The sequence below is a fragment of the Medicago truncatula genome, chromosome 4, assembly GCF_003473485.1.
Source record: "Medicago truncatula cultivar Jemalong A17 chromosome 4, MtrunA17r5.0-ANR, whole genome shotgun sequence".
NCBI lineage: Eukaryota > Viridiplantae > Streptophyta > Magnoliopsida > Fabales > Fabaceae > Medicago > Medicago truncatula.
The window spans coordinates 8208440-8235102 of NC_053045.1; the positions used below are offsets into that span (position 1 = coordinate 8208440).

At 32.7% G+C, this 26663-nt stretch overlaps 3 protein-coding genes and 1 non-coding gene across 5 annotated transcripts; all 4 read right to left on the bottom strand.

Moving 5' to 3' along the window:
• On the bottom strand, window positions 1-1352 carry LOC11441087 (F-box protein SKIP23). Its single transcript, XM_024780401.1, has 2 exons — window positions 1339-1352; window positions 1-499 (listed from the first exon to the last, which is right to left on the bottom strand). The coding sequence occupies exons 1-2, from the start codon at window positions 1350-1352 to the stop codon at window positions 1-3; spliced, it is 513 nt and encodes a 170-aa protein (XP_024636169.1).
• On the bottom strand, window positions 957-6372 carry LOC11414619 (protein LTV1 homolog). 2 transcript variants are annotated; one of them, XM_003604968.4, is made up of 5 exons: window positions 5861-6372; window positions 3472-3912; window positions 2470-3075; window positions 2199-2326; window positions 957-1414 (listed from the first exon to the last, which is right to left on the bottom strand). In XM_003604968.4, exons 1-5 carry the CDS (start codon window positions 6224-6226, stop codon window positions 1411-1413), a joined length of 1545 nt encoding a protein of 514 aa, XP_003605016.1. In that variant the 5' UTR covers window positions 6227-6372; the 3' UTR covers window positions 957-1410. The 2 variants fall into 2 exon arrangements, with proteins under 2 accessions (XP_003605016.1, XP_039689205.1); XM_039833271.1 differs by having other exon boundaries at window positions 957-1409; window positions 2194-2326.
• LOC112421518 (small nucleolar RNA Z101) lies at window positions 4428-4521 on the bottom strand. The gene has a single exon (XR_003011844.1). It is a non-coding gene; the product is annotated as a small nucleolar RNA Z101 (small nucleolar RNA).
• Window positions 6373-7374: 1002 nt separating the features above from the next.
• On the bottom strand, window positions 7375-11671 carry LOC11414620 (PHD finger-like domain-containing protein 5A). The gene is made up of 2 exons (XM_003604969.4): window positions 11560-11671; window positions 7375-7985 (listed from the first exon to the last, which is right to left on the bottom strand). The coding sequence occupies exon 2, from the start codon at window positions 7961-7963 to the stop codon at window positions 7631-7633; it is 333 nt and encodes a 110-aa protein (XP_003605017.1). The 5' UTR covers window positions 7964-7985; window positions 11560-11671; the 3' UTR covers window positions 7375-7630.
• Between the last annotated feature and the right edge of the window lie 14992 nt (window positions 11672-26663).

Here is a 26663-nt window from a genome sequence, read left to right on the forward strand (position 1 = left end):
TCAATCCAATACGCATACTCTGCTGTTGTCGATACACATCCCAACCCATTCTGGAGGTGGCCAGAACAATTTAGCATAAGAAGGAAAATCAGACAAAGGCAAAGTCCGACATTGATCCAAGTGAAAAAAACTGATACCAAGGTCAGTGGGACGAACATTGCGAAGAATATCATCCCTAAATATCACACAGTTCCCATTGGCAATACACAAATTCGAAGCCAAAACAGGAAAAGCCGAATCTTCCCCTAAAAACAAAACTCTATCCCCCAAATTTCTCATCTCCACCCACATCTTCATTTTCTCATCAAGCTTAAACACTTTAAATCTGACAGCCCCGTTGTAAATTTCTTCACCATCAACATTTGAAACATAAAGTTTAGACAAATACTGAACAACTAGCAACAAATCACCATCACATTCCACTAAGAATGATTTATCTCCCTTAAACACACCTATAAAAGGGAATGTTGTGACCAATCTTCCGCCATTATCGGTGGAGCTGCCTGAGAGTGTTGTCAGTTATTATTGTGTGAAAAAGGAAATGTAAAAGGGAATGCCAACGGGTTCCATCGTTTTTATTTATTAAAAAAATCATGATAAGTGGTAAAGCCATAAAACTATTATTTTTCTTTATTGTCCTTTATCTCCTTCTTTATCTAGGAATATACAAATCTGAAATAAACTATGACATTGTCTTAAAATTTGAGTTGATTAACTCAACGCCAAAACCGGTTTGTAAAGCGAAGATTATCCATTTATAATTTCGTATTCAAGTTCATCTCTTACAAGGGGAGAATCATAACAAGTTCCAACTTTCAAAATGATCACATTGATGTACTTTTATAAACTAAAAACTATTTCAAATAATTAATGACGTTATTGGTTTAATTTAACAAATAGGAACATAAAATAAAAGATAATGGACAACTGAAATTAAAAATTATACATCATCCCCATTGTTCAAAATGCAATCCATCGTAATATAATTTCATCGTACAGGTGTACAGGGCAATATGCATAAAACATAATCATTAACTTTATTCAGTAAATGTAACTACTAACTAGCAAAATACTGAGCCCAAAAATATATAAAAAATACAACTGTATAATGTGCATCATAGTGCATAATTAATATGATTGCCGTACTTCTACAAAAAAAGGTCACTCAAAACTTCATTCTGAGAAAACAGAATAATGTTATTTGTTTATCCTTACATATAACCAATAAATAATGACATCAAAACATTTGTCTACTTTCTAGGATGGACAGAAGACACACAAAAGTCATGTGTATTATGTGACAAAACTTCGTACTGATGTATGAAAACATCATAGAACCTTGCAAGCTTCATTGTAGTGCTATGGCAGACACATGAGTAACGAGTATAGCTGGTGCTTGTGAATGTTAACTTACCTATAAAGATAGATCAGGGAAATGAGAACAAAGCAAAAAAGAAATCATACTAAGCAAAGCATTTTCACACTCATTTACAAGGAAAGTTCAAGACAGGTGTTAATTGAAATTCAAAGTTTCTCTTCATTTGTGGTAGAATTAGGGACAGTACTATTCTAACACAATCATTCCAATCTTAGTCAACTTCAATTGTGTGCACTGAGCACTTACCAGGTCAGTTTACATGCATAAATATTAGAATAGATTGAAAGCCCAAAAAAAGATATTAATACTAGTCAGCACTCAGAGATACCCTGATTTACCCCCCAAAGAAATGGTATTACTCCTTAGTATGGCCTGCGGTATTTCACCAAGCCATTACATTAGAGACGTTTGCAACTGTAAGCCATAACTATCATTATTTCTAAACTCAATTTATTTCTAAACTCAATTTAAGATCATAGCATTCCCTGAGACAACTAAACATCTTAACAATAGTAATTTTATTTTTTTTTAGCAAAAAAAGAAATAAAATAACATAAAAGAACAAAGGTACAGAGCTGGGGGGACATTGGACCTGACCCAGAAATAACCCAAACGGAGATACAACGTGTAAAACAGAAAAATGAAACTACCCTAATCAATCCTAACAAACGAACTCTCACCACGGGCGCAACCCAACGAACCAGCGTACGGATTCGAAACCAAGTTACAAAAAAGATGATGAGAGAGGGTCGGTAGAATAAAAGAGGGTTTTAAGATTGGCGTATGGATCGAAACAAAATTTTATATTTAGAAAACTTACATAAGATGATAGGATGAAGCACCAGATCCAGCTGCAACTCTTTGTGCCCGACTTGCTTCACATTTATAAAGCTCCTTCATTTCTTTTTTAGTGCGACGTGCTTCACGGCGTTCCTCTTTCACAGCAGCCTTCAAAACAATAGAGTTGTAAATTAGAATACTCATAAAACCATCGTCCTTAGGGAGACAGCGACTGGTGTGTTCTTAAAAAGAAATTGACAATTATAGCATGCATAAATGAAGCAAGTGGACAGACCAAGTAATGCATTTACCTTTCTCTCTTTCTTCTCCTCCTTCGACTCTAGACCATGTTGTTTTCTCTTGTACTGTTCAGTTTTTTCAGTGGTCGCGTCTTTAACCTTATCAGCAGCAGGTTTTCTACCACCAGGCAAGTCTACAGGAAGTTTTGCTTTTCCACTTAGGGAAATTATTGGACTTGCGGAACTAAAGGCTGCAGTCACAGTTTCAGTCAATTTCTTTTTCCTAGTTGCCCAAGGTGTTTCAATCTTTCCAGGGTGGTTATCTAAATTTGTGTAAGTTGAAACAATAGTCTCACAATCCCAAACTTCTGATTCATCGCTACTTTCTTCAAAAATTACAGCATCTTTGTCTTCAACTTCAACTTCATACTTCTCACCATATTCCTTGCAACGGCGAATCACATCGGCAGCAGAATCCTTCTCCTCTTCACCTTCTGCAGGAACCTTGTACTGGCCCTTCTGTTCATGTTCTAGGTCTTCCACCTTACGGGTTCCAAGAGAGAGTTTGAGCTTCTCGGCAAGTGATTCATCTTCAGCTTGATAATTTTCTTCATAATCACCATAATAATCATCACCATAATCACTGTTATCATCAGTTCCATACTCTTGACGTTCAAGCTACACAGAAAATGTACTGAGAATGAGGATCTTAAGTAAAAAGTATAGATGTAGTCAATAAAGGCTATTTTTACTTGTAATAGCAATAAAGGATATAATTTGAAGAGTAAACTCAGAAACCATATAAGAAACAAAGAAATACATTTAATAAGATAGTTTGTGATAGAAACTGATGTGCAAAGATAAAAGTTGGGAGAAAGCTAACTGTGCATGCAATTTTGTTTTCTATTCTGAAGAAAACCTAAAAATATTTTAGATACTAACATAAACTTAGCACAGCAATACAAGCTAATCAATGACATACTACGCGAAGAAACATGCTTATAGATCTTTATCAATTTCAAAATAGAAAGAATCGTACAGTGTATGAATATAATTATGAATACCAAAACTTACCAAATCAAATTGTTCGTCTAACAGACGACGAGGTCTTGGCTTCTCACCAGCAGAGTACACACCTGTTGCACCATTTGAACCCCCATCTGAAGGTCCACAATCATCGGCAACAGTGGCATAAGCAGAACCTTGCAATATGTGCGCATTGTTTAAGGTCCTATTCATAGACTCCTCAGTGAAGTTCATTCCATTACGCACGTGTACCTCCTCTTCATCATCTACGTCTTCACAGAGGTTAGCTTTGACAACAAAGTCTTCCTCCAAATCTTCAACATCAGAGCCAAACCGTGACGCATCACTGTCATCTAGCAATGCAGCCACCTCAGGATCAACAGCTTTCTGAACCCTGACATTGGCAGTACTGGATGCAACATTGTACAAAATGTTTTCTTCAGGCTCTTCATCCACCTCTTTAACTCGCACTCTCGAAGCATCATAAGCCTAAATTCATAAAAAAACCAGATCTTAAGTGCCAATTTGGAAAGGATTCTAACTTACAGAAAAATAGTTTGGATAAGATTATATAGTTGCCAGTACAAGTTGAAATTAACTTATACATTTCAATTTATTCAAAAAACACTTCGATTTGGCTTCTCAATCTCATCTAAATGTAAATAAAGAACAACTACAAGCTTACAAAGGCTTTCTTAAGTGAAAACATCAACTTATTTTAAATAAGTGACTCAAAAATAAGCCAAAAACTAATCCAACCATGGTCTACATACAATAAGATTGTTGTTTACAGTATAGGTTCTTAATTAATATCAATATAGCTCCCACCCTGCTCCCACATCAGTAAACTTTCATTGTGGAATTTCATCTCTTGCCAAAAAAACTTGTCAAAAAACATGCTACATGCATATCATATTCACTTTGGAAAATTCCAAGACAATCCGAAAACAATACACTGAAAAGTTTCAGCTTTGATAACACAACAGATAAATTTAAATATAAATTGAGGGCATCAGTTCTCCAAGGTGATTTAACATCAATGAAATTCAGATGCAAATTACCCATTCACACAAATTCAGATTTCATCATATGCCCATTCATAATTTTGATATCAATTCATAAACAATAAATAGTTGATAAAAGTTAAAATCTTCAAATAGACTCAAATACAGAGGACAAACTACAAAAACATAACCGAAAATCCCAAGAAAGGAACCGATCGACAAAAACAAAACACGGTAACGTAATAAAAGAGGGAATTATCTAAGGGATCAGAACCTGTCAGGATTCGTGAATCACATCAAAGAATTTTAAAAAGAAAGAGATAGCAAATAAATGAAAAAGCTCAAAAGAGAGAATATCTTAAATCAAATTATATTAAGATACATTGAGTGACAATATTTAGAGGAAAAAATCTTATCCAACAGACCTAACAATCAGTTAGTTACCAATCTAAATTCTAATCAAGCTAACATATAACTTCTTAGGGTGAGAGCAATCAGTTAATAATGTAAACTCTTGTGTATGAGCCCTTATGATAATCAAAAGGAAGGATAGCATTAAACTCTTCTCATATCATTTGTAAGCTGATTTTATAAGCCACAACGCCACATAATGAGCCTATAGAAATAAGATGAAAACTGCTCATGGATACATAATAGGCGGCTTCTACTATGGAAAAAGGTCTCATATGGTCTGCAGGGTTCACAAATCTAAGGACCATTAGTGCCACTCCCCATGAGTAAAAGCTCATAGTATTACTCGTATTCACAGAAACAACAATCCAATCAATGTAGATTCGACAAAAAACAAGGAAAACAAATATTAGTGTCTTAAAACTCAATCTATTTCCATTTTTTTGTTATTTAACCAACACCGATCAGATCACTGTCACAACCCTAACGATGTAGAGGACCTAAACTTCTACTTAAATGTGACTATAACGGTCGTCATTAGCATTTTGAGCAATTTTTAAGCATCAATCCATCATATAGCACATGTGATACTTTAACTTCACCACCCTAGCAATTGCCTGTATCATTCATAAGCTATTTTCATAAGATAATTAAACACTCGCAAAAGTAAGGGCCTGTTTTGATTGGCTTATATAAGATTATCAACAGGCATAAGCACTTCTAAGATTGTTTGTGAAAACTTATGAAATAGTTAATGACATGTTCATAAGTTGTTTTCAGCTTATTTCCATAAACTCTCCAGGATAACTTATGAAAACAGCTTATAGCTTATACAAAAACAGTTTGACTTCATTTCATCTTCATCTAAATTCAACAATGCTATAGCCTCTATGTAACAACACTTGCTCAAAATAAGCTCTTCTAAACAAAACCAGTTTCAAAAACCAAAGCTTTAAACAAAAACATCACATCAAAACAACTAAAACAAAATTTAACAAATCAAAAGAGAAGAGAATGAGTACCTTAACATCATTAACATGCTCAAGCTTAAACTTAGGATTAGTAAAGAAATTAGAACCACCACCAGAATTCTTAATTTCCCTCAAATGAGTCAAGTAATTATAACCATCGTCAGGAAACCCTAATTCAAGTATCTCCTTCCTCACTTCATCTGATAAAATTCCACTGTCTTGGGCGTATTCGGTGTCGAATTCGGCGTCGGGGTCATCGGGTGAATCGGCGAAGATGGAGTCCGCAGAGAGTGGATTGTTGTCGACGCGGACGAAAACACGGTCGGATTCTGTGTATACTGGGTCGGTTGAGTCACGTGCCATGAGATGGAAGGTGACGGAGTTTTTTTTGTCGATGAATTTCTTCTTTCCACCCATTTTGTGGCGGTTTGATAGGTTGCGGTGGTGGTGGTGGTTGTTGTTGCCGCGTCGGAGAAAGGACTGGAAGAAGGAGGAAGCGGCTGATAGAAGAAGAAGGAGGAAGGAAGGAGATGGGAATTAGGGTTTTAGACAGTACGTGTATTATAACTCTTTTTTGTTGGCTTTTTTTTTTTTTATGCCCTTTATTTTAAAATTATTTCATTTTGGTCGATTTTTCATATTATTATTATTATTAAAATAAAATATTAAAAATAACTTTTCAATTTAAAAATTTAAAAGAGGAAGTAAAATTGGGGGATTTTAAATAGTATGATCATTGATCAGTTGTGTGAGTTAGTGAAAGCAGATGAAGCAAAACTATAGCTAAGCATTTTTTTTACTTTTTTTTTCTTCTGAATTTTGGTGTTTCATCTTTTGTTTTTTAGTCATTTAGTTATCATGTCACGTATTCATTTATGATGTGTTAACACACTTATTAATACTCCATCCGTTTCAAAATATAAGCAAAATTCACTTTTTATGTTCATTCATTTAATGATGTATGTGGTCCATATTATGAACCACATACATCATTAAATGAATGAACCTAAAAAGTAAATTTTGCTTATATTTTGAAACGGAGGGAGTATATGTTTGTTGACATGCATATGCAATGTGGTTTAAGACCAAGTGCAAGGGTTGTTGAATCCAACCTTCAACATGTTGAAACAATTGCATGTGGGTGTTGAAAGTGGAAAAAAGAATGATGTGGAGGTGAGAGTAGATGAAAGAATTAAACATGTTGAATTCTGACGCGGGGGGACGTGGCAAGTTTTTGCTGACTGAAGCAGGCGCGTGTGGTACACGTCATAAAAAATGACCAAAAAATTAGATAGGTGATCAAAATCCAAAAAAATAATAATAATTAAATTAGAGACAAAAAAACCAATATTTAAAATATGGGACTAAAACTTTCTCTTTTTTTTTGAAAAATATAGGAGGAGACGGAATATATTATTCACTTGCTTAAAAACTATAGTAGTGGACTAATCCATTTGTTTAGAGAAATGAAGGTGATACATGCTCGTTAAAATGACAGGGGAGAGGATTAATGAATAGTTATCAAACAAACATGAAGTCACAAATCATTTTAAAAAAACCAAACAAACACCAACAATTATTGATTTCCATTGGTAGGAGGAACCATGTGTTCACCAAAAAAATTCAAACAAAGAGTAATGGTTCAGTTGTAGTTCAAGTTGGTACTTCATTGCCATTCATATGCTATGATCACTTAAATTGACAACAAATTGTATCAAATAAAAGTTTCGATGCACAAGTGCTCATTGTTCTAATAACCGAGCAAAACATACATTTAGTACAAAAGTTTGACAGAAATACAAAATGTTGAATCTCTTCTCATCACCTTTTCTTAAAACCATATTTTTTGCGTTCATAGAACAAATCAGTCTTGGCACTTCCTAAATTAACAATTTTGGGGCAACCATCCCTATCTTTCTCCTGCTGTGTGCATTCCTTGCAGTAGTAAGCATCAGATATTCCTACTCCTCCGCATATAACACATCGACCCTGAAATGATCCGTAGTTGCATTCATCACATACCCGGACGAGGGTACATGGACGCACGTAAGAGTCGCATATCACACACTTACCATCACATTTCTCACATAATCGTCCAATGGCTATTCCTGGGGTCTTACGGCACATGATCAAATCAGGATGATGCTTGGCCATACTTTCAACAAACTGCTAGAGGCTGCATAAAGATACAACGTTAAGCTCTGTCTACAATTGAGAGTTGAACAAAATATAAAGTAACTCACTAAAATACTATAGACATAGCAAAACTAGAGTTTAAAATTTAAAATTTTGCAACAAAATATTAGGACAACTTCATTGCAATCTTGGTAACTAATATTCCCAAGTAAAATACACAAAATGTAGATGGAAGTTGAATCAATTTTAATCATAGGATCAGATAGTCACCAAATTAGCTACAATGTGGTCTTCATCTTTCCATTGAAAATCACAAGCCAATAATCACAAAAGACAAGGTTATCAAAATTGCAAGTTAAATCACAAGATCGTGCAATTTCAGGATCTAGCTTGCCCTCTTTGATATGAATAGGGAACAAAATTGTGTTGAGTTAAATCACATTTTAGATTGTAAAATCGCACAATTTTGCCTGTTTCTGGGCTCAAAATCAGGGTCAGGTTTGCACGACCCAATTGATTAAAAAAACACAGAAAAACCTAAGTTTTTAAGCGCAGTTGGGTCAGGTTTACATGACTGGGTTGGATAAAAAGTGCAGAAAATCCTAAATTTTTAAGTGCAATCGCAATCCTTTCCTTCCTCAAACGGTAGACACCTTCGACCCACTCTTTTTTGAGTCTCACCTTCTATACATTTCCCTCACTCGCACAGATCATCAACCACAACCACCATCTCAGTCACGCACAGCCTCTCAGTCTTTCTCTCTCAGTCAAGTGCAGGAAGGTGGTCATCTTACAGGTTACGAACTTGGTACCCCCTCCTAACCTTAGTCAAGATCTCAATCCTGACAACCTTGATAACAGACAATTGACTACCTCGAAAACATTACAAAACTTGCAATTTTTCAATGGACTAGACACTGGATAATAACAAACACACTGCATATATTCAATAATGTTCTTACTAAGTTGCACAATAAGGCTAACCAAAAGTAACAAATGTACCACAACAACCATATGCCCCAGAATTCATTTTTATTAACATTTTTCCTAAGATGAATATATAAAAACCAAAGGTAAAGGGGGTATTAATCCTACCAAGCTCAGAAACTTTAACCAGCCTTAGAACCTGTTTTTAAGCTTCGCTTCATAGCAGTAGCATGGTTAAAGCTATTATAGTATATACCATATATACCTCACACCCAGAGGTAGAGGATAAAGCCTATAAAAAACACTCACATAGAGTTTGTCTGATGATGTATACAACATTTACAAGTTGATTACTACAACTTGAACTTAAAATGTGTAGAATGTAGATCACTAGTCATCAGTGACATTAATCTTCCACATGTTTTATTGTTTGAGATATAAGGCATACCGCAATCAATTGTTGTAAATTGTCAATCATTGTTTGACAACATTTTGTATGAAAGGGTGTATGGCGGAACAGTACCGGTTTGTTCAAATTTCAGTACACTATAGCACTGCAACCAATATAGCCTCTATTTGATAACATAGTCCTAATGCCATAGGTACCTCACATAGTCAGATACTACTGCTGCCTCCTACCAAAATCTGTCTTTTCTAGCATGCTATATCTTCAAGAACTGTGTATTTATATAAATATATTCTCTACCCTTCATGCAGTAGTGGTTTTTGTACCATGAGCCCAAAAAAAAATGCAACACGCATTTATAACAAATTAATTTCAATTACGAAGGCATGAATTTTAAGTCAAACATATCTCTATAAAAATTGATAAAAATAAAATTTGGAATAATGATAAAATGTAGCACCGTACTCACCCTTCTGGACTCTCTCTCTTTCTCATTTGTTTAATACACTTCAGCGCAGTATTATCAAAATTCAATGCCAAGTGAAAACTAAAAAAGAAGCAAGAGAGCCAACCTCCACAAATATCAGAGAATGAATACTAAATACTTTAATATGGCATAAATAACAGTTTTGTCAAATAGCGGCTATAGCGGTGTTATGGTACTATAGAGTAGCAGAATTTAATTAATGTACTTGGAAACATCAAAGGGGTCTTATAAAATGGGACAAATTATTTTTTCAAAAGGGTCTTATAAAAAGGGACAAATTATTTTTTTCAAAAGGGTCTTATAATTAGGGACGGAGGTAGTAATTTGTTGTTCTGCAGTATGCTATTCATTACAACAAAGTGTTGTGAAATAGCGGCTATTGTGGCACTATAATGTTGTAGTGTGGCCAAATTGGAATGAACTGCAACTTTTTGAGATCCGCGATTGACGACACTGGTAAATAGCGAAGAAGATCGTGTTATGCTACAATGACGTCTGAATATTAATTTGGAAGATAATATTCCAATATGATGGACTCAATCGTCCCTAGCCAACGCAAAAATGACTCAACAACGGCGAAGCCTAATACTAATTGAAATTTATTTTCATTCAGGTTTTCTAGTCAGATCACTGGAGCCAAGCAGCCAAGCTTATAATTAATTCAACAATTTCTTTATTCAATAAAACAATAACAATGAATGATGCACCAACCATCCTTATGGTATTAGCGGAATAACTTACCCTACCCAGATGATATTTTGTCACTTCATTTGCAAATAAAATAAACCTTACTCAATAAAACAATAACAATGACAGAAAATCACTTATTTAATCTCTAAATCGTAGTTTTTCACAAATCATTTTGAAGTTTAATTAAAATAAAGAGACCAACTTAACCGACTCCTACAATTTTACTAAAATATTGATTCACTACTAACTTTTGTTTTATCAGTAGAAACCGAACTTGGTACCTCAGGATTTACAACACTCACCCACCCTTCGCACCAACCAATTGCGCTAGACCCTAATGGTTGATTCACTAGTAACTATGACATAATAAATATTAATAAATTGTCCAAACTCCAAACTCTTCCTACCCAATAATTTGTCATAATTTTTTTCATCAATTGATTCTATAACATAGCAACCATAATCAGAAATTCTGACTCTCTATTTTAGAATCACCAACCAATTATACAGTTATAATCAATAAAGCACAGACATAAACAAGTACACTAGACGCGATACTGGCATATAAACACATGCAATAGTTTGAGAAATTGAAAGTGATCGAATGTAACCACATTTGTCGTGTCGTGTCAGACACGCCTTCAAGTTCAACATGAAGTATCAGTACTACATATGTAACATTGATTAAAGGGATTAGGCAAATTATATCCAGTGTCAGCATATCTAAACTGCTAACACTTCTGAAAAGTATGTTCAGTGTCCGACACATGTCAGTTTCCGACACCGACGCGACACCAACACATCTAGTTACACTCAATCAGGTCATATTTATTTATTTTTTAAAATTATTATCCGTGTTAACATGTCAGGGTCGTATCCGGTATCCGTGTCGGTAATAGGTGGCAGAAAGTTCGCTAATCCAGCGAGAGTAAAACAATTGGATAGCAAGGAAATCAATGATTTCAACAAAAAAAAAAAGTAAAAAATAAATGAAAAAGCATACAAATCGTGATTCTAACAGTAGATTCATTCGGTAAATTGAAGAAGCATTTGAAGAAATTGAAAATACATAGAAGAAATAGTGAAAGGGGATAAGAAACAAACCTGAGGGTTCTTGTTGAAGCTGAAGAAACTTCTTTTCTGCGTGAGAGAATGAAGAAGGAAGGGTTTGGAGGAAAGAGGATGTGAAATACAGTGGGTTTTGTTTGGGTTTAGCCTCTCTCATTTAAAAACCGAACCGGGTTTAAGTTTATCTGATTTGAAAACCAAACCAAACGGTTCAACCAGTTGAAAATTGAACCGGATTGACAACGGTTTGGTTATTTTGGTAGTTGATACTAGGGGTGTTCAAATCCAAACCGATCCAAAATAAAATCGTAAACCGATTCAAAAAAACCGAAAATCGCAAAAAATCGAATAATTTTGGATGTTGTTTTAGAAAAACCGCTATGATCGGATCGAATTTCAGATTGCGTTTTCAAAACTGAACCGAACCAAACCAAACCACAAAAGTAAATTTTTATACTTATTTATTATTTTATTAGTATTATATATTGCACTAATATATTGCTTATTGGTATTTAATCTTATATATTGCATTAATTTAATCTATATTATTACTACTTCATCTATTTCAAATATAATCATTCATTTTCATTGTGAAATGTTAACTTTTCTAATAAATTTGTGTCATATTTTGTATCAAACATATTATTTTATTGTGTATGAGTAATATTAATATTAATAAAAAAAAATTACATGTTACACTTTGGATATCCAAAAATCGATCCAAATTAAACCGCATATATTTGGATCGGATTGATTCGAATTTTTTTAACATAATCATCCAAACCGCACATGATTTTTATTTTGGATCGGTTGACTTTTTACCTCAAAACCAATCCAAATCGGACCGCAAAGACCCCTAGTTGATTGTGGTTTTTGCCTTGGTTTGAGTGGTTTAGGACATTTAACCATGACCTAGGTGTCTTGGATTTGATATTTGGTTTGATTATTTTTAGGTAAAAAGTTTTTCATATTGTTAATTTTTTTTAGTGTTAACCCTCGATTCTAAGAGAAAAAATTCTTATCATCTGAAGTTCAATAAAAAAATAAGTAAAATTTATCAAAAAATTATTCTACCAAAAAATTGAACTAAGTTCTCCTGAACGAGTTGTTATTTGGTATAAATCATTAATTATTGAGTAAATTACACTCTCATCCCCTTCGAATTTAGAATTTAATATTCTGGAGATCAATTTCAACATCCACGGACAAAGTTCAATGCAAAATAAGATTTTGCATAGACTAAACCAACCAAGAAAGCAAAATAAGGTTTTGCATGGAATGAACCAACCAAAAAATGTTAGCACATAAAAGATTTGAATATGAGATTTAGAAACAAGCACACTCCTATTTTTTAAGAAAACAAATATAATTGCTCAAAAATTGATCTATATTTGTTTAATTGTTTTTAGAGAATTGACACATGATTGTATTAGCGGTAAATATGTGGATGACTCTAGACTTCAATTTTGATATTGGTTTGTGTAACACCCTCAAACTCCAATACAATATTTTATAATAAATTTAACAGATAATTACAAAGGTTCGAGATGTTACTCCATCAATAATCCAAAATAGTCATAAATCATCATAATCATAAAACAGTCGCAGCGGATTCATAAAGTAAACAACATAAAAATCATCGTCTCAACATCTCAAAACACATAATCTTTGAGAACTCATGGGTTCCTCAACCACTAAGACTAAAAAAAAAAAAGCAAAAGCAAAGAAGGATAGGCATCAAGCCATCCTCGGGTACTCACTTCAATCAAGCGTTATCAACCTGCACGTCTACATCACATAGTGATGTAGGCGATCAAACAATCACTGGAGGGTAAGATATACATTCAACGTAAAAATTAAATGAACTGAAAGCATAACATTTAGGAATTAAAACATCACACATGGATATACCTAATCATTTTCTCAAATACTATCATTTCATGCATACTTATTTAATCGACAAACATAAAATTCTTCGATCATCAGCAAATAACATAACAAGTACTCATATTATCGCTATATAGAGATATAGCCATGTGGATCTCAGTTAGCTTAAGAAGTTAATAAACAGTTATAGCGATGAAATAATCATAAAAAGTCGTAACTTCTCTCTCTAAAACTAGTTTAGAGAGAGAAGGTCTGAAACACCTTCTTCTTCCCCGACGTAACCCGTCTTCCGGCACGGTGGCCGACCGGTTTCCGGTGGCGGAGCCACCGTGCCGGAGCTTTTAAACTCCTCTTTTTCCTCATTTTTTTAATGTATTCGAAACCTCTTCTCATTCTAAATCCAAATCCGGTCATGGTTTTTTCAAAAAATTATTCATGGAAGCTAGATCTACACTTTACAAGTCACGTAAGAACAAGTCCCTTCGGTGACATCACTTATGATTTGGTTTGGTGGTTTTGGGAGGTTGCTGGTTGTTTTGCTGTGCTAGATCTGGTTTTGGATCGAGTTCTCTTGTGAGAACAAATGTGGCACCTGATACAATTGTGAGAAGCAGAAACATGTGTCCACAATCATGTTGAACCTGTTGTTACAAAAACTGGCTTTAGAGGAAAGCTTCTCGGTGGTGTTTTGCTGGCTGGTGGTGGTATTGTGGTGTTGGCTTCCAGGGAGGTTTTTTGTGGGTGTTGGTGGAGGTTTTCAAGGAGGAAGTGGTGGTTTTGTGGTGGTGGATCTGCATCCGGATCCAAATCCGGATTTGCTTGGTGGCCGTTTTGCGGCGGCTGTTGTTCAGATCTGCGGTGGTTAACCTCCTTCCTTTAGTTCCGTTTTCAGATTCGTTGCCTTTTTGGATTCCAGAGACCATTTGTTTCCGACAGCATCTCTGCGCGTCCTTTATATACCGTTTCACTCCACCCTTGGGCTTCGTGGCAGGTTGTAGCAGCTTTTTGGCTTGGTTGTTGTTTTACTCTAACGACGGACGCCTTCTCTTTGTCACCGGTGGTTGCTTTGCAATAATCTGGGTTGAGTTTTCCGCCTCAGACTAGCGTCGCTGCCTGTGTTTTGTTGTTGGATTTCGTCTTGCTAGATTGATGTTTGTGTTGTCGTTTGTTTCAAGGTGACGTGGTTAGGTGGTTATGGTGTACCGTCTATATGCGGCACCATTTGTATCTTTTTCATCCATACCTTGTGTCTTGCGGGGATGACGTTTAATAATATTTGCCGATTAAAAAAAAAGTTATAGCGATGAGAGCCATAAGAGCTATACCAAGATATAGCTCTGTAAATTGTAGTAATGTTTTATCATAACACAACCTAGTTTAAAACACAATTTCCATCTTGAGATTTTCTAAAACCTTTTACTGGTTTCCCAAACTTAACCTTTTTATATTTACTGTTGTGACAAATGACTTATTTTATTTTCGTACAAACAAGCTTTCTCCTGAAAAGCTACACGAAGCTATAGCTCCACATTCCATGTGAAATCAATATTTTTTATACTATAACTTGGACAGTGTATACTTGCACTGAGTCTGTCCACCTTAAAATACTTATAGTGTTTTGGGAAACATCACATCAATATCAAATGAATACAAGATGACTATTAATTAAATCGTATAATATTTGGAAAATTCTATGTTAAAGTCATGAGAATGACTTTTCTGGTGAAGTTAACACTATAACATCAAAAGTGTTGTCAGTAACACCCCACTGTTTGTACGGTGACATCAAAAGTTCAGTCCCCATAGTATCATCAGATTAACAAGAATACACTTAATCTAATTTTATTCTACCTTGTTTTAAGTGTAACACTCCACAAAGTGTCACACTTAAGACTATCACATGATATCAGCAACTCTGTTTGCACGTTAAAGATGCCAACGATAAAATAGTACCTGTAAGTCGAAGATGTTGCAAGCATTACTAGATGAATTACTATTTATCATTAATCAGTAATCAACAATTTAAAAATGAATCAAACATTAAGATTAAAATTAACTTTTTCAAAAAAGTCAGTTTCATGACTGCACCGTAGAAGCTTCCATAATATTTATCTTTAGATCGATCTCCAAGAACATTATAGTTTCATGCCAATTTTTTTTGGCTACAAGTTGTAATTGAGAAATCCTTCAAAGCTTCCCCACACACGTATCTTAGTTAGGAAAACCAACCCAATTTAAATGGTCATCGCTAAAATTACTTTCACGTCCCGTAGATAAAAGCATGAATGTCCATTAGGGTATGGTGAAATAAGAAAATCATACATTCAAATAAATTAGAGACAGTGGAGTAAGATCCTAAGACTCACATTTTGGGAATGTGCTCTGACTACCATTTGTTGATTTAAATATTTGTAAATATTGTGATATTCATCCAACCATACATGAAAATTATTAATTATATTAATATTGTGAACATGTGGTTGAACTGCAGCAACTGGTTCTCACTTTGGATATATATATATATTGTGCCGACAGTTTAGAATATTATTGTTTTTTTTTTTTAACAAACAAAAATGATATATAATAACAACGGTGTTTTCCCCCGCACAATGCGTACAAAAGGGAAACACACAAGAGTATTTACAACAAATTAGGTGCTAATTAGAACAAAGCACCTTCAAAACAACACAACATAAACAAAAATTACAAGCGAACACCCATACAGAGAAGAGTTTTTTCCATCAGTCATGATAACTATAAGAAAAAGATGCATGTTTTGATTTCAACCATAAAAAAGAAGTCAGTTTAACCTTTTCGATGAGAGTGGAGGATGTAGATGCCTTGTTGTTAAACACACGGTCATTTCTTTCCTTCCAAAGAACCCACACAGATGTAAACCAAATGATTTAAAAAAATATATGAGTGAATCTAGGCAATCCCGCCATAATAACAAATTGTGTGAAATGTTGATGAAGATCACTAGACGAGACCGAGGAGATACCTAACCAAAGCCAAACATGAGACCAAAGAGCTATGATAACGTCACAACCCAAAAAAAGATGTGATGCAGTCTCTAAACTCCCACAACCAGACACGCACATCGCTTCAGCAGCCGAAAGAATTCTACGCCGAACCAGATTATCCTTTGTTGGGAGTCTGTTGCGAAGAAGGCGCCAAACGAACACAGACACCTTTGAAGGAATGTTTTGATGCCAAATATCGATAGGTTGGGACCTATCCCCCATCTCGCCTGAGGTGGTGAGGAAGCGATAAGCCCCTCGCACCGAGTAACCATGAGAATGATCTAAAAGCCATCTCCAGTTGTCTTCGACATATTCCTTCAAAACAATGTTATGTAGTAACTCAAAACACTCCCTCACTCCCTCCTCCTCCCACGCCAATAAACGTCGCCGCCACAACCTCTCCCTCCCTTCTACCGCCCCTAAACTCCTCCTCATCCTCTCCATGGAACACTCCTTATCAACTGACAAATCAAAAAGGCGTAGAATATTATTGTTGGTCATGATGTAGCTGTGCATAATCCGCAACTTCAGAAGGAACTTGATCTAGTTAGAGAATATCCTATTCAAGGTAACTATGTTGATGTCCCCTTTACACCTTATCCGACGAAGAAGCAGAAGAAATAATTTAGTAAACTCAATGCCTACAACACGTGTTCTAAGGGTGAATCCAAGGGCGGTTTATCATCATTCTTCTAGGGCCATTTTTCTTTGCTTTTCTTATTTATTTATTTTTAGGCTTAATTGCACTTTTGGACCCCTATCTTTCCAAAAGTTGCGGTTATGGACCCTTAACTAATTTAAATACAAAATAGCCCCCTATGTTTTGATTCTTTGGCAGTTTTGGACCCCCAGTCCATTGTTGACTCGATCAACGCTGACATGGCACCCTAAGTGAGGTGCCACGTGTCAATTTTTTTTATTTTTTTGCCTTGGGGTCTAAAACTGTTAAAGAATCAAAACATAGGGGGCTGTTTTGTATTTAAATTAGTTAGGGGTCCATAACCGCAACTTTTGGAAAGATAGGGATCCAAAAGTGCAATTAAGCCTTATTTTTATTGTTTTTCTTCTTTTTTTAGCGTTTTGGTTTGACCCACCCTCTTGTATATATATTTTTACCAATTTTTAACAATATATTATGAGTAGGCGGCATAGAATATCAGTATATGTCCTTGAGATTAACCTTGATACCTCATCCATCTCTTGACCTATAAAAAAAACTACATTATTTTCATTCCAATGATTCAAATCCTCGCATTCATCATTAGGATGAAGCTAAAACAAACCATTTGAGGCGATCAACGACTAATATTTTGTAATTGTTTGGAGGGTGATATGCAATTATTTTATACATTCGTATCTTTTAATTTTTTTAGAAAAGTTAAAGTCCTATTATTATTATTTTCTAACATGTCCTTCCCAACCTGGTCATATCACGTAATGCTAACTTAAACAACAGCATAAAAATGGTAGTAAATTAAGGGTCTGTTTGGGAAAACCAAGAAAAGAGCTTTTAGCTTTTAGCTTATAGCTTATAAGCTCGTTTGACAAAAAAAGCTCTGTTTGGTAACACTTTTTCACCATGAGTTTATAGCTTATTTCACGAGCTTATAAGCTATTTTTCAGAAGCTATTCCAAGTAGCGTTTGAGCTTATAGCTTATAGCTTCTCACTTTTTCTTCCAATTTTACCCTTATTAATTCATTTAAATTGTATTTTTATCCATTATAATTTTTATAATAAGCTACGTAATAAAGACTACTATCCCTTTATTCTAATTTTTGTATATATATATCAGCTGGCCTTTTTTTTTTTTTTTTTGAAAAAATATATAACTTTGTTTTTTTTTTTTTTTTTACGAAACAAAATACTATTATTCTATTAGTGTTACTTTTATTTTTATTTTTTTAGGTAAGTGTTATTTTTTATTTATTTAAGTGTTACTATTATTCTCTGTTATTAGTATTACTCTATTAGTGCTACATATTTTTTTTGTTTTTGAGGTAAATGGTATTTTCTTTATAAAGTAGAAACACTTAAATGATAATAAATATAAGATAAAATTTTAGTGAATAAAATTTAATTTAATTTATAATACATAGGATATATTAAATTAATAAATTTAAAATATTTTTTTAAAGAAAAATTAGTTTACAAAATTACAAATACTTAAATTAATGATATAATTTTTTATTATGAATTAAGAATACCCTTTATGTCATTTTACATTTATCAGCTAGTTGAACCGCTATTTTTACCAAACACTTCAATTAGCTTATCAGCTAAAAGCTATCAGCTAGCTTATCAGCTATCCGCTATTTTTACCAAACAGAGCCTAAATTATTCATATATACATAATAACAATGAGATTTAGACAATTAATCCTGCATATTCTACAATCAAATCTCTCAAATTTTCTCTTATATAATCAACCATTTTCAAGAAAAAGAATTAAGAGACAAACTTCATGCTCATTTTCCGATACATTGATTGCTCATATTTCCCTTTATTTTAACATTGCTTCATTTTTTCTCTGCATTTTGCTTTCTTTAATGTCGACAGATTCAGATGCTATGGAAAATTATGTTGTACAAATATGTACCAAATCAGTTTCAGCCGAAGAGGAAACTGGTGGTAATAAGAAAAAGTAATTCAATGAATAATTTTTCTTTCCTTTTGTGATTGAGCAAAGTTTTGACAAAATTTATTAGTTTACAAGGTCACATGCTAAAATTTAGGTTTATTAGATCTTTTAGTCCCTTATTTAATTTCATGTTTTCATTTTGGTCCCACAATTAATAAAAATGACGTTTTAGTCCATCACATTTTCCTCTGTTTGCCAAATAAATCCTGACGGTTAGCTTTAACACCAAATGATGTCTTTGGTAGACCAACCTTAAGAGTGGTCCACCATAGATCCTATTAATTATTTTAATTTCAACCGTTTGATTTTTTCTTTAAAAGAGAACCATTGGATTAGGCAGGTCTATTTTATCTTACGATGTACCATCAACACATTATTTTTTTTCTTTTCTTCATCTTCTATATTTTCATCTTCATCAATCATATTCATACATTCATACAAATGAAACCCAGAAAAATAAAAAATAAAAAATCAAACACTCAAATTCATTGTTCATATCTTCATCTTAGATCTGTACAATTTTTTTTCTCTCTCAAATCAATTAACCTCCTATTCCTAACAATGAAACACATACCAAACAAAAGTTATGATAACCAACAACAAGAAAACTAAACATCGAACCTACTACACTAATTGAAATTTCAAACCTAATAATCATCAAGCCATCGAAACCAAAAAGACACCCAACAACAGATAAAATCTTGACCCAATACACAACGAATCCATCAAAAACATCAATAGCATTCGATTCCGAACCACCCAATTGCGCCCTTCTCAGCCACTGTTACCGCTGCTGGTTCTGCTGTTGTTGGTTAAGCTGAAACTCATTGTTCAAATTTGTGTTCGAAGTTGGATTTAGGTTCGTGTTTTGGTTCGAATTTGAACCACCACTTCCATGACTGATTCCAGAAGGTGGAAATCTCGCCCTATTGTCATTATTGTACATATCTAATGGAAAGAAGATGATTTCATACAATCACCTTCAAACTGTTTCTAAAAAAAATTGATCTAGTTTCTAATTGATATTGTGTGTTTGTGTTGATGAAGGCACATACATGAAAGGTAAAGAAGATGGCTCGCTGGAGAAGAAGAAGAGAAAAGAAAAGAAATTGTGATTTTTAATTTGGCATTAGGGGTATTTTAGGTATTTCACATCTTCAGCATTATTGGATGAAGATCTAATGGTCCATTTTAAGATAAATAGATCGGATGGTTAGAATTAACAAAATTAATAAGGTCTATGATGTACCACTTTTAAGGTTGGTCCACCATAGATATTTAGAGTTAAAGTTAACACTTGGGATTTATTTGGCAAACAGAGAAAAAGGTGAGGGACTAAAACGCCACTTTTATTAATTGTAGAACCAAAATGAAAACACATAAAATTAAATAAGGGACCAAACGATCTAATAAGCCTAAAATTTATTAATTTTTCTTGCCCTTTTTTATTATTGTTATTTTCGTATCTTTGTTTGAGAATTATTGAACTAATTTATCTGTTTATTAAAGTTATGATTTGATATATATTGAGAGTTACATGTTGGATCTAATTAGACATGAACTCAATTTAATGAGTTATTTGGTCAGTTAGGTTCTAATATTTTTACTTGTTTACAAAAAGTGATAGAGAACTTTAGAAAGTGGCATATACCTCAACTATATACTCTATCACATCACATAGTTGTAAGAGCACAGATCAGATGACGAATTTCAAGCCCTAGTAAAAAAAAAAATCACAAGTTGTAAAGACAAGATTAGTCCAAATTGAATGAACCTGTGTTAATCATTAATTTATGTGAATCTTCATAATCTATACTATCTTCTATATATTGCTTCATTTATTCACACATTCTTCAAACACATTAAATTTTCATTAACGTAATACTATTATTTTTCTTTAAGTCATCATAACAAGAGGAAGATCTAATATAGTTTTGCATTGTTCACACACATTAATGTTTCATTAACGTCATAATTTCACATTGGTGTTCAATTTTTGTCAAGTACAATAATTTTATATCCAAACCTCTATTTGAATGTAATTGATAAATAATAATGTGTTTGTTTATAAAATTATACCATTAATACTTTCGAAGCAAAACCATGTAAATATTAATGATTCTACATCAAATTATACAACATTATTGGTAGAGGTTGTTGCATCTTTAACATTGACATTGGCAGCGGTATTTGACGAGCTAGCGGGCTTTGTTGCATCTCTAGCATTGACATTGACAACGGTAGTTGACGAGCTAGCGAGATTTGTTGAATCTCTAGCATTGACATTGACAGCGGTATTTGACGGGCTAGCAGGCTGTGTTGAATCTCTAGCATTGGCATGAACACCGAGACGAATAGAACTCCTTGATCGAGTGGCGGCGTGAGTTGCCGCGCCCAGCCTATTGTAACTTTGTTTTCTAGAACGCAGGAAATCCTGTACACGCTCGTCATCACTGTCATAACATGCGCAACTGAACACAGATCGCAAATATATCGCCAGAATCAAAGCAATAATCTGAGAATGAAAACAAGAAAATAATCAAGAAAAATTTGAATGATTTGAGATTTCAATATAAAGAAATGTACCAAAATTTGTATATGTTTGCTTTCTCTATTCAATAGATTGTGTATCTAATGTTACCTGTAATATAAATTCTCCAAGAGCTATCCATCTGAAGATTTTCCAATGGTCATTGAAAAAATTATAGATTATGTCTTCATTTACATCTTTTGGTATAACCTAAGAAGATTTTGCAATGTTATAGAAAATTAATAATTATTTTGCAAATTAATTTAAACCATGATAATAGAGAATTAAGAGTAACATTGAAAATTCTAGAACAATTTAAGTGACCAAATTACTAAATCTCTTTAAATGGTTCTCACCTGTTTCCTGTGATCAAAGAATATGAAAAGTGCAATTCCCAACTCAACTATGATAAGTGGTACCAAGAACACACAATACTGAAATATCTGAATTAAGGAAAATGAACAAAGATGAAGAAAAAAAATTGTGTAAAATATTTTAAAAGTAAACTACAAATATAATAATTTTTTAATTTTAAAATAATTTACTTTTAACAACTTTTTGCACCTATAATTCAATAGTGGTTATCAATTATTTTCACTTCATATTTAATTTAGGATACAGTAAGCAAACAACATGGACTCCTTAATGCTGTTCCAATATAGCCCACACAAGAGATAATTAAAAGGATTGCACCAATTCCAATCATAACGTAAATAAACCTGCAAAATTTGTCAAACAGTGAAAAAGTATAAGAACACAAGTATAATTTTCCTGCACCATAAATCACTTTAAATGATCATATTTGATGTGATGAATATATATTTCTGCTTAATTTTAAATGAATTTTTCTCACATATATTGAAATTTTATTCATCATATCATTTTTTTTTCCTTTTCATCTTTTAACAGACACTTAAATCCAAACTTTGATTCAAATAATCAAAATATAATTCTCCATAAACATAGCATAAGGTGAATCAAGTTAATATAATCTCATTAAACAACTTAATATAAGATGAACAAATATATTACAAACCCTAAAAAAAATGTTATAAATTAAGTTTCTTCAAAAAATATTATAAGGTAAGGAAACATACAAAGCCTTAGGAAGAGTTTCCTGAGATTGTTGAGCAAGCAACAAGCGATGAGATCCATTTGGAAGGGTTTGTTTCCACTTGAAGAAGCAAGCTAATCCATAGCCTAAGGTACCTAAACCCCACACAAAGAAGACTAAATTGATCACCTTCAAAATGAACTCAAAAAAGGGTCTCTTGGCCATTTTTGATTTGGCTACAAGTAGAGAGAAAATGTGTATTAAAATTATACATCACAAGACTCTATTTATATACAAGGTTAAGTGTCCAGATGAACTCTGGTTTCACTGGTTTACAGCCCATAGTTAATAATCAATTAAAAAAGGAAAGTTTATAATGATAGGAAAAATATATGCTATTAATTAAATATATATATATATTCCTTTCAAAAATTAAATATATATATATATTTTGAAATAATTTATTAAATATCTATATTTAGTATTTTATTTTATTTCATTTTTAATGTAAAGATTTTATTTTGAAATAATATTTAATGTAAGGATAAGAATATGGTTTTTTAATATAATATATGATAAGAGTGATTATAATAATATTATTTTTAATAATAAATGATAAGAATATGGATTTTATTTTTAATAATATTTAATGTAAGGATAAGAGTGATTATAATATATGATTATAATTTAATTTAAAAATCATGAATGTGATACATATTCATTATTTATAAATGTATAAATAAAAAATACAAATGTTTAATAACAACTATTTCAATATTTTTATCATTAATGTCACCTTTATCATTAATTTTTTTTCTTATTTTCAAAATACAAATGTTTGTAAATGATATATAAAAAACACGAGACTCATTAACACTATCTTTATCATTCGTGAGATCTTTACTATTTTTGATGATTTGACATATTTTTAGTCTACCACTTTATAATATTTAATAACAACTATTTCAATATTTTTATCATTAACGTCACATTTATCATTAATTTTTTTCTTATTTTTCAATACGTATAACATTACAAATACGTTTTGACGTAAAACCTACGTTTCGATTTATTCAAAAAAAAAAAAAAAACTATGTTTCGATCCCTAGCCCGTGCAAAATTGCTAGTTCAATCTATCCAGCACACGTATTTCCATTTGAATCACAAATCATTAATATAGTATAAGATCAAAAAAAAAAAAAAAGTTCAAGTTTAATTTATGAATTTAGAAAATTTTCTGCTATTTGACTTTTCTTATAAAATCTTCTTTAGATATGCTAATCAAATCGTAATCAATAAATTAAAATGATTTTTATTTGAAATTTTCTCTTTCTTTATTTATAAATATAAATAAAAAAAATTTCTAAATATGCTGGCTCCAACTTTTTTCCTTTTATCTATATTTTCTTTTTTTAAATAATTAGGCTCCTAACCTTAAAAAAAAAAACCTTTTTCATCTTTTTAAAAAAAACTTTTTCCGTAATATATTAAATCATATTTGATTGAATTATGTATTTAAAATTTGAATTATGTGACATGATATTTTTAATGTATGTGGTAATTTTTTTATTACAGAAAAGTGACATGATATTTTTTTTTGTTATATTGTTGGTGTCATTGAAATAGATAATCATGATTAGTTTGGTTTGTTATAACTTGAAAGCTACAAACATTTATATTTTTAGTTTTAATCAAAATCAAAATTTCATAAAAAAACACCGTTCATAATTTTCATAAAAAAACATATTTTTAGTTTTGAAGGAAGAAAGACGGGCACTTGAGTGCCCGTCTTTTCGCTAGCAGATATATAATGAGAATAAGGGATTTTGGGAGAATTTTGAGCTGACTTTTTTGTTGTTTCAATTATATCCTTAAACTAATTTTTTTATAATAATGCTATATTGTTGATGTTATTAAAAAAGATAATGATTTTTATTATATTTGTTATATTATTGTTGTCGTCGTTGAAAAATATAAACATGATTTGTTGAGTTTGAAATTCATGAATATCTGTACTTATTTAAAAAAAAAAAAAGAATATCTATACTTATAATTTTAACCTATATAATTTTTTTTATATATAAAATATCGTTTGTAATTTGCACACAAATTTCTATAAAATATCATTTATAATCTACACACGTTAATGCAATAAAAAAGCGAAAAGACGGACACATTAACGCCTATCTTTTCGTTAGTGTGGCATAATACTATTATATTTACTCTTGGACTCTGATATGTCACAGTCTAGTTGATGAAGGAGGATTAAATATTAGGTCTTTAAGCAGTCTTAATCAGGCCAGTAACTTGAAGCTATGTTGAACAATGCTACATTCTGTAATGATATTAGTGGAGAATCAAATGGATATTTGTTTAGCAAAGCATAATAGCTCACACAAGTCAAGACTACATAGAGCAATGTGGGTTAAAACTACTTGACACGTAGACACAAGGGAGTACAAGGGATGAATTCAATGCTATTTGGAGATGGTCAAAGAATTAACTTCTGGAATGATTCTTCAACATTATCAGTTTACTATCTTCAACATTTAAGGATTACATCTTCAACAATCAATGGAAAATCCCTTCTCAGCTTCTTTATATGTTTCCAAACATTGAAAGCATTCTCCTGATGGTGACTTGCAGCTCAAGACAGCTTACTCTTTCAAACTGAAGCAATATCAAGACCTCCATTGGTCCAAAATGATCTGGAGCTTAGACATTCCCCCATCAAAATCCATGTTTCTGTGGAGATTGATGCATGACAAGGTTCCTACTCATGAGAATTTAATTAATGCAGAGAGAAAATTAATTAAAACAAAAATATTAGGGGGGTTCCTGCTCAATGATCTTTGCAGCAATATCTTTTACATCAAAATCATCAGAAACACAAACCCATTTTTTCAACTCAAAATGTTGTTTCACTTCTTTGTCACCATATAAAAGTTGAGCAAGTGCACGTCTTTCCAAGTCCTCCGATTCCAATTATAGAAATAACTGAAACATTCTCCTTCACATCGTTGCCGGTGTTAAACAACAACTCTATCAACTCTTTCTTCTCCTCATCTCTTCCAATAACTTCTTCCTCAAGAATAAAGGAGTGAGTTTCTCTTTGTTTCAAAACTCGTTGCTCAGGAGTGCGATTTGTAAAATTAAAACTTCTCTTATTAGCATTAAGGTCCTCAATTCTCTTACTTAGTTCCTTAATTTTCTGAACCATTTTGAAAGAAAAGAGAAGTTGGTTGGATGATGAGAAGAAGATGCAAACCTTTTTAGCTTTCTTGTGATTGGTCATCACTTGTCACCTCAGGTCTTCCGTGTTGAAGTAATTGAGAAAGTCATCGGCATCATAAAGAGCATCTTTGAGATTTTCCAGCCATAGTTGAACTTCATGGTTGTTGGCTCCCTGCTGCTATCCAAAATCACAGCCTTGATCTCATACATATTATCCACCATCTTGTCAAGATCATCTCTCATGTTCCAGCATTCAACACCCATTGAACCCAGCCTCCCGATCAGCTTCTCAATCATGTTGAACAAAAGACTTTCAGCCATTTTTCTCACAAGTTGATAGGGTGCACAAGCTATTGAGAGATTGAATTTACACAGTGCAAGTTTTCAGAGGGGATTGTGTCCTTAAAAGATATATGATATGGTTTATAAAGATGGCATCAAGGAACAATAGTTGATGGTTTGTAAAGATGTCAGCAAGGAACAATAGTTGAAAGCATCTTCCTAACAAAAGCAAGGAACAATAATCAAAAGCATCTTATTAAAGCAATAGAATTCATTTGGGCATAAACTCACAAATAAAAATAATTAAAAGAAAAAAAATGATTAAGTGATGTGATTAAATTCTTGTACAAAAAAAAAATGATGTGATTAAATTATTTCTCTTTTAACTTTTTTGATTTATGTGTATTCTCACACAAATTTTATTTGGATTTATGTCTAAGTTAGCCGTACTTGAATTTTGATATTATTTTTCACGAGAACTTGTTGGTTT